A 9,023-nucleotide genomic window follows, 5' to 3' on the forward strand; every position below is an offset into this window, starting at 1 on the left:
TGGTTCTGATGTAAGTAGCGTGGATTCGCTGTAACCACTGCAGGGAATGTTGGAATTCATTCCTGCTTTGAAGGGGTGTACGTTTACACGTAGTTAGCCTATTAGAAGGTTTTAGAGAAAATCTAGTTATACAAACCACTTTTTTTTTTTTTTTTTTTAAATTCAATGGTTACAAGTTATGACGAGTGAGCCAATCAGTTGAATTACAAGATTTTTGGTTAGATATATAACTTTTTTTGTGCCACAACTCCATTTGATATGACAGATTATAAGTGGTGGTGGTAAAAAAAGTGATGAGTTTATATGAAAGTAATAGGAAGCTGTTTGGCCAACCAAATTTGATAACTCAATTCTCAATTTCCATAACTCATAACTCAAAAATGGTGGGACCCATAGCAAAAAGGTTGTTCGGCCAAACGATAACTTTGTTTCCATCACTCAATTCTTTATTTTTTGAGTTATAAGTTATGGAAACTGAAAACAATTGGTTGTTTTCAGTTTCTATAACTCATAACTCAATGGCATTTTCGTAAATAAACACACATGGAGGGACCCATAGCCGTAACTTTTGACCACCTTTTGACTTTTTTTTCTTTTTTTTTTTTCACTTGATCGGTCTTTAGTTTTGGTATTTTTTTTTTTTCACTTGTTCGGTCTTTTTTTTTTTTTTTTTTTCACTGGTTCGGTCTTCAGTTTTTTTTTTTTTTTTTTTTTTTTTTTTTTTTTTTTACGCTAGCTTCGGTGAGTTTGGGTACTGAAAACACCAAAAAAAAAGTTACACCGGCTGACAGGTATGGGCCCATAAATAGTGTGAAAAATATTGAGTGATGGAAATTGGGTGATAATGCCAAATGGGTGTGAAAAATTGAGTGATGAGTGATGAGTGATAAGTAATGAGTTATGAGTTATGAGTGATGAGTGATAAGTGATGGAAATTGAGTGATGAAAAATGGTTGGCCAAACAGGCTCTAGATAACCAGTAAGTAATTATCTGTCATATAAGATAGTTGTGATAAAAATTGTGATCTTAAAACTACTCTAGAGGTCAAAGAAATCATATTGATTAATCTTTTTTTTACAATGAAAAATGTTTACCATGAAAGTAACAAAAAACAAAACCATTTATACTTTGTTTTTTTTTTTGTTCTCATTCTTGAAAACTCTTTAATGGTGTTTTCAAAACTGTTTTAAAAAATGGAAACCAAACATATCACGTTTCAAAGTTTTTTCTTATAATAGATTTGATAAGATTAATATATTGTTACTCATTTAAAATTATGTTAAAGCATCAATAAACATCTTTTTGGTTTGATTTAATCTTAGGTCTTTATTTGATGATAAGAAATTTTACTAAGTTTATAAAAATTTACTTATAAATTTCAAGGTTTATTTTTCCACGCAGGACTAGAATAACTTTGAGTTTTCAATCTCAAAAATATTTGACGTCCACATTGAGCTAAAACCGGTGGGAATACTACTTATTAATTAGTACATGTTTAGTGCCTAGAATTATTAAGACAAGCACGCTCAATTTAAAAAGAAGCTTTTTTTTTCCTCAACTATATTGTGGTGACATAAACCATATAATTGTTTTTTTTTTGGTAAACAAACCATATAATTGTTAAAACTTTATTTATTTCATATATAACCATATTATTAGTAGAGGTACCCTAAAAAAAAGTTGGATATTTTAGAATTTTCCCATTAAGATATTTATGTTTGGGTCTGAATTGTTGTCAAAAGTTTGGAATTGTTGTACGGAGGATGTTTCAAATTCAATTGATGTGATTATCAGATTTTTTTTTTTTTTGGAGGAACTGATGTGATTATCAGATTTATTAAAGTATTAGAAACCAAACCATGTGCTTTTTGGGTCCTCTCAATGTCAAAACTCAAAACACATATCAAGTGGTCACGTTATATGCGACCTTTCAGGCATCTAAAGTCTAAACAAATAAGCAATGAATCACGTCACACTTGTATACTATACAAGAAAATAATTAAACAATAAAGTGATGAATTTATTTCCAATTCAGAATTTAACTAAGAGGCAGCAAACTAAATTAATAACAATTGATTTGTGAATAATCTAGTCATAATCAAGTTACATGTACCCTTCCTTCTCAAAAAAAAAAGTTACATGTACCCCAAAAGGTATTACGAAGTCAATGAGGGAAAGCTAAGGTTTTGTTTCTTTTTTCTTGGCAAGACAATTGAATTTTTATTTAAATTAAGCTATGAATATATATATATATATATATATATTTTTTTTGAGGAAAAATTAAGCTATGAATATGAATACAATGAGGTAAGCTAAGTTGCCACTATGTTTGTGTACTTTGCTGACCGACCTGTCTCATTGGGAAAAAAAATTAAGGGAAATTGAATGAATTAATTTACCATGCTAAATGAAAATGTCATTAACAGAAAATTATGAGGGTCATTCAAAGTTCAGAACATGATTCGTTCTATTATATGTAAAAATGAATGAATTAATCATGATTTACAATACTAAATGAAAATGTCATTAGCAAGAAATTATAATAGGGTCATTCAAAGTTCAAGATTCGTTCCATTATATATAATTGTATACATTATGTCATGTAATTTACAATTTTAAATGACATGACACTAGGTATATCTTTAAATCTATAATATGTTAATGTCGTGCTTCTACTTTTCATTGTTGCATCAGTTCCTTAAGATCATCATAGCGGCTGCGGTGATAATCAATTAACAAACATAGCTGCCTAATGGCCTCCCTCTTCTCCTCCCCAAGACTAATCAACTCCTCATCTTTCTCTTTAATGTTCTTCTCCAATTTTCCCACCTTCTTTTCAAGTTGGCTTATGGCTGTCATCAAATTTAGCTTTTCCCCTCCTTCCTTGCTCAACTGTGCTTCCAATTTCCAAACCCTCTCTCTTAATATAAATTCTTGTTCCTCCTTGTTCTCAAGTTGAGCAGCCAAACAACTTTCATTATGCTTTAGTCTTTTGATTTCATTGTTTGTTACTGTGACCCAGTCCTTTGCAAACTGAAGCTCATTCAACATGTTGGTAATACGACTAACAACATTGCTGTTATACTCCTCAATCTTCCTGACCTGTTCTGCTCCACACAATGCATTGCTTGTTGTTTCCAATGTATGACTCATTTTCCTTAGCTCAGCTTCATATGTTGCCACCTTTTCTTCAAGCATTCCAATTTCTTGTTCATATCTATTTTGTGTCATCCTGTAGCTATCTTTGTTTTCAGTGTGTAAGCGTTCAATGACCAGGACTCTTTGGTACAAGAGATGGATTTTATCATCAAGATTCTTGCAGAACGCTTCTGCCAATTCTTCCATCTTCCTTTCTGCAGCTTGTAGAAATAACCTGTTTTTTTGCAACCAAAATTTAGCTTTTCTATGCTCTCCATTAGTCTTGTTTATAGTGCTATTCTTCACAATTCTTTGCCCATCTGCAATCTTTCTTTTCAACTTGATGTTTTGACTTACTTGACTTGGCCTTTTGGATGATCCTTGTTTCTCTCTCTCAATTTGTGGCTCCAACTGGCTTTTCTTGTTCAACAAGGAATCCGAATCTTGTAGCATATTAACCTGTGCTAAGTTCATAACTTGAGTAGAAGCTTCGTTCTCTTTAATTTCAGATTTCTTTTGAAGAGCAGAAAGCTTATCCTCCTTCTCTGTCAATGCTCTCTCTAGTTCAAGATTTCTAGCATGCAGCCCCTCCTTATCCTCCTCCAACTGATTTGTCTCGCAAACTTTACTCTTTATAAGCTCTTCCAATTCGTTTTTCTGGTTCTGTAGAGACTCCACTTCCAGTTCCAAGTCCTTCACCTGTATGCGAAAACCTTCTTTCTCATCCATCGTTCTCTTTTCAGCCATGCTCATTTTTGCTAATTCATCTTTCAGGGTTTCAATAACGACCGGGTATTTGGATGTTTCTTTGTTTTCTTTCTCCATTTGCTGATCTGATTCAGATTTCTGGTTGTGTAGGGTCTCCAATTCCATCTGCATTGCAGTGACCTGATCCATTAAGCCCTTGAATTGAGCCAATGCTCCATTTCTTTCGCATACCATTTTTTGATTCTTTTCTTCCAGTTCAGCTTTTTGAGCATGAAAAGAATTTGCTTCCAGTCGCAAATTGCTAGCCTGAGCCATTATGTCAGCAATTTTAGACATTGAATATTCCTCATTATCTTTGAGTTTCTCCTGGAGACTAGATACTTTGTAGTCTTTTTCTTTTAATGACAATTCAAGTTCTGAAATCCAGGCATGCAGCCCAGTATTTTTCTCCTTTTCTTGTTTAGCTTCAGTTGCTTTGCTTTCAATCTGTGCTTCCATATCTCTTTTCTGGCCACACAAGGATTTCACTTCAACTTTCAAGCCAGTTAACTGGCTCTTTAAATCCTTTATCCGAGCTGAGGCTTGATTCCCATGAATTTCACGTGCCTTTATAATAGCCAAAAGTTCCTTTTCTCTCTTATCCGCTTCAATCCTCTCATTTTTGTTGATAATTTCAGCTTCTTGAATCTTGCTAAAGGCGGCCATATAGTCTGAATTTAATGCTTCCTTTTCTTGACTTGTAGAGGCCAATTTATGCTTCAGATCAGTAATTTCGAATTCAGCTGTTTCAAGTTCTTTTCTAATTCTCTCCGCCTCCTCCTTATGCTCATTTTCTACTCTGCCATTGCTGCTGTCAAATTCCTCTGAGGAAAAATATTCCGAGTCTGAGCTTGAATTGGAGAAAGAAACTTCATTTTCATTTCGGCCACGACCAACGTTACCTGACTCTCTTCTCAGATGATCAAACATGGCATAGAGTGATTGGTACTGTGTGTAAAAGTCCTCAATGAGTCCGACAAGTTCTGACTCCTTTTTTGGGCCCTTATGCTTCCTACCTTTTCTCCCTCGATCTTCATTCTTGATAAGCTTCAAGATCCTTGTCATATGATTATCCATTTCTGCAAGTTAAGAGGAAAACGGCAACCAGAAACATTTGATGATGCTTAACTTCAAAAATAGAACTCTATAAATAGCTCGCAAGCTCAAAATTTTCACATCACAAAGGTGCAAAATGATAGAAATAGAGTTGGGACAATGAGACATATCCTTTGCGTTTATGGTACCAAGGTTACTACTCACTACTCAGGCAAAATAATAGTAATAACTAAAATGCCCCAGTTGGTTGAAGTTAAGCATAATGTCATGTGTCTCATTAAAATGCATGCTTTGCTCGCCGTACTTTTCTCTACATAACTGCAAACAGAAATTCAAAGTTATGGTTTGTATGGAAGAGTGAGTTGCACCTGTTTTGGTCTTAGATATTTGTTCTGTGTTTTCAAGATCCATGCGGCCTGCAAAGGATTTTCCTTTACTCCCCCAACCCAACCGATGCATTATCATTTCTAGTTTAGACATTTTAGCAGACTTCCACATGGAAGTGTACTTGTCAAGACAACGCATTTTCCTTCCTCAGCACCAAAGACCTGCGATCTAGAAGGGGAAAAAAAAAGCATTAAAATTAATTATGTTTTTTTAGGATTCAGACATGGGAACTGAAACGTGCACACTTCATTGAACCATTTGATTAGTCTGCAAAACACCTACTGCTTGCCTAATATTAATTTATTTTATTTTATTTTTAACCCAGCAACAAATGCAGGGAATGGACAAACAGACTGACATTAGAATTATCAAATTTAGCACTACAAGCTGGCAAAGAAATAATCAAGCAAGAACAGTCCAAGAACATGTTAACTAAAAATAAATTAGTAAAGTTCATTAAGAGGAAAGCTGGCATGCCCGTCTGTAATCGTGATTTGTAATTAGCAAACAGTTACAATTCTCTACCATGTCAAAATGCACTACTGAAGTCCCAAGCAATAAGTCCTGTCTTGATTTTTTTTTTTTTTTGGGTAAGTCTGTCATGATATCATTTTACAAAATTCCTAGCATCAATATGTTGGAAAGGTTCTGCATACAAAAGGATTTGATTGGAATTGGATAAGGGCCAAATTATTTGTTGAATATAGAACCCAAAGAAAAAGGATAAAGCTAAATGTGATTGTTCCCTGGATACACTGAGGCTTGAGAAAAAGGATAAGATAAAATTTACTATTAAGAAGGGAGGTTCAAAGCTTTTTGAATGATATAAAATTACAGCTTAAATTGGTGATCTATATGCCATTTCAGTGGAACACTTAAACTCAATGATAAGCACTATACACCACCTTGGGAAAGTTCCAAACTTCTTAACTACAATTAACAATTATTCCAATAAAGATCAAGGAAAAAAAAAAGGAGACATAAGCAAACATATGGTCAAACACAGAGTAAAGCAGGACTAGCAACCTGAAAGCTTATTCATTCCAGTTAATTCCATGGAGCCCAACATTCCCATTGAGGTCTAAACTTTCATAAGCTTGGGCCCCATGGTTTGTCTCTCTTGACTAAGTAAAACTAAATTGTCATATGGGAAACAAAGAAATTGTAAGAAGGAATCTACACTGTTACGTGGAGAAAAGCCAAGAAAAGGAAGGCCATAATAGAATCTGTCATAAAACATGTCATTCACAAGAAACACTTTATGCTGCTCTCACCAATAATGATTAAATGAACAAAATCATTATATCGCATGGGATTCTTCATGTGACTTGAACCATTCAGTTCATGAATCTAAGGTAAAAATTAAAACAAGAAGTTTGAACATATATATCCATTAATGGCAAAGTCACATTAAAAAGCCATATATAGCAAATGAAACTGCAAAACCAAAAATGCACTAGGGTATTAAATGAAAATAGGAGCTAAACATCACCAAAAAAAAAAAGCTAAATCACAAACAAAATTGGTTTTTAAAAGTATTACATAGTGACAAGAAATTAAAAGAATAAGAACTGGAAATTTATATACTAATATATATATGTTGAAGATTGTTTGATAATAACAAATATAATTTTGACAACATAGGAATGAGGAACACCTAACATTGACAAGAAACTAAAAAAAACCATATAACTAGAAATTTGTATACAAATATGATTTTGACAATGTAGGCCCACCAAATTAACATATGTCCATTGGTTGAAATTCCTTTCCTCTCCATATGCAAGAGGTTTCATATGTCAACTTCAATATAAGATAATAGAACCCCCTGATTCACGACAATTTCTTTAACTAATTCCAACTTTTCTTTTCTTTTTTTCCCTTTTGCTTTTTCGTTTTTTAGTGTTAGCCATCAATTCTTATCGCGAGGTGTCCATTGGCAGCTTCCCTAAACATTATCTATTGTGCATTACACTTTGTAATTGATGGCTAATTGATTGCTTACATTTTCTCTTTTTTTTTTTTCTTTAATTATCCACATATGGCTGCTTACCGCCTCTCATGATGAAACTGCAATCATCAAGTGGTGTCTTAGTGTGATAATAAAGAGCAATCATCACATCTCATTTTAGATAGCAATCAATTTTGAATATTTGACCCATTTTATTAAGAAATTTTTTAATAGAAACTGGATCCTGGGTTTATTGTTACACAATTAAAAGGTGATCCACAGGATGATTTTTTTTTTTTTTTATCTAAAATTGATTGGTTGAAAAATAGAATCAAAGTTAATCTCCTAGCATTTATAAACAAATAAACAAACAAATGCACCATCGAAGTCTTTTAATTTAATGTTCAAGCTTAGGTTTCTGGGAGATAAGACAGTTTGAGAAAAACTGAAAAAATTCAAAAGTTTCCAATAATGTTATGAAAAAAATTCTAAAAACGAAAGTTCAATAAAGCACGAAAAAATTTTATGCTTAAAAAAAGAGCATAAAATTCTAAAAAAGCATGAAATTCTAAAAAAAATCATATGAAATTCTAAAAAAGCATATAACCATACAAAGTGGTATATACCAATTTGTAAAAAGTAAATAAATGAGATTAAAAAAATCACCTCAGATTTGAACATAAAACTGTCCCCCCAAGAGATCTGAATTCTGAATCCAATGGAAATAGAATAAACGAAATAAGAAATAAAAATCTTTTTAATTAATTATAAAACTTATACTTTGTTGTCCTTATCTGCAGAAGAAAATTTTGGCGCTTCTTAAGATAAATTACCCTTTGATTTGGCATTATTTACTCCAAAAACCCCCTGAATCGGTCAGAATCTCAATTTATCGCCAACTCGGGAGCAAAAAAACGCGCTATGTTCAGATGAAATTATTAGATACTTGTTTTTGTATGATCATGTGTTGCCACGTGAGCTATTTCCCACGTTTTGTCTGTTACCTTGTACTGGATTTTGTTGGGAAATTATCGGGTGTGATAAGTGCAGGAAATGGAGGTTGTGTCCTGGCCAGGTTGTACCTTTGCAACTTAAACCATTTCTAATCAAGAGTCGAGACAGTGAAATTCAAACATATGGTTGCAACTTGCACTGATCGTTGAAGTACATGCAATATTAGTTCTTCAGGACAATTAAATTTAATGGAACTGTGTTTGAATTTTATTAAGAATCCTAATGTATTGCACATAAGAAACTTTATCCGAAATTATTGGGAGATATACTCACATAAAAGTTTTGAATTTTACAATATGTATATGTATGTAATGTATCTCAATAATAGTGTATGTTTATTTATGGATTGTGTACGAGCATAAATCTCAACTCAGTAATTAATGATACTAAGCAAGATATATGTTACAATTAATATGTGTTATGGATTGATATTGATCCACAACAATTGTACGAGCATAAACCTCAACTTAGTAATTAATGATACTAAGCAAGATATATGTTACAACTAATTTGTGTTATGAGTCGATATTAATCCACAGTAGGAATTTTGGACAAGAACACGTGAATTGTAAGGTGCTTACAATATATCGAAATGCTCTCTTCTTTATTTACTTTTTGTATTACAAGGATATTTCTCTAGCCTCTTTTCACTCTCTAGTCTCTATCTCTTTGTCTTTCAATGTATTCTTTGTTGTTCCACTCTTTCTTTTTTCTTCTCTTTTATATGAG

The 9,023-nt window shown here is 32.8% G+C and overlaps 1 protein-coding gene across 1 annotated transcript; it reads right to left on the reverse strand.

Annotated features, from left to right (window-relative positions):
• Positions 1 to 2,669: 2,669 nt before the first annotated feature.
• On the reverse strand, positions 2,670 to 8,009 carry LOC115975332 (COP1-interactive protein 1-like). Its single transcript, XM_031096069.1, has 3 exons — positions 7,947 to 8,009; positions 5,311 to 5,497; positions 2,670 to 4,965 (listed from the first exon to the last, which is right to left on the reverse strand). The coding sequence occupies exons 2-3, from the start codon at positions 5,465 to 5,467 to the stop codon at positions 2,681 to 2,683; spliced, it is 2,442 nt and encodes an 813-aa protein (XP_030951929.1). The 5' UTR covers positions 5,468 to 5,497; positions 7,947 to 8,009; the 3' UTR covers positions 2,670 to 2,680.
• Positions 8,010 to 9,023: the final 1,014 nt, after the last annotated feature.

The sequence above is a fragment of the Quercus lobata genome, chromosome 2 (assembly GCF_001633185.2).
Source record: "Quercus lobata isolate SW786 chromosome 2, ValleyOak3.0 Primary Assembly, whole genome shotgun sequence".
Taxonomy (NCBI): Eukaryota; Viridiplantae; Streptophyta; class Magnoliopsida; order Fagales; family Fagaceae; genus Quercus; species Quercus lobata.

Coding starts and splice junctions, on each gene's coding strand:
- LOC115975332 (XM_031096069.1), bottom strand. CDS start 5,467: ATGCGTTGTCTTGACAAGTACACTTCCATGTGGAAGTCTGCTAAAATG. Junction 4,966..5,310: donor AATATCTAAGACCAAAACAG/GTGCAACTCACT, acceptor CTTAACTTGCAG/AAATGGATAATCATATGACA.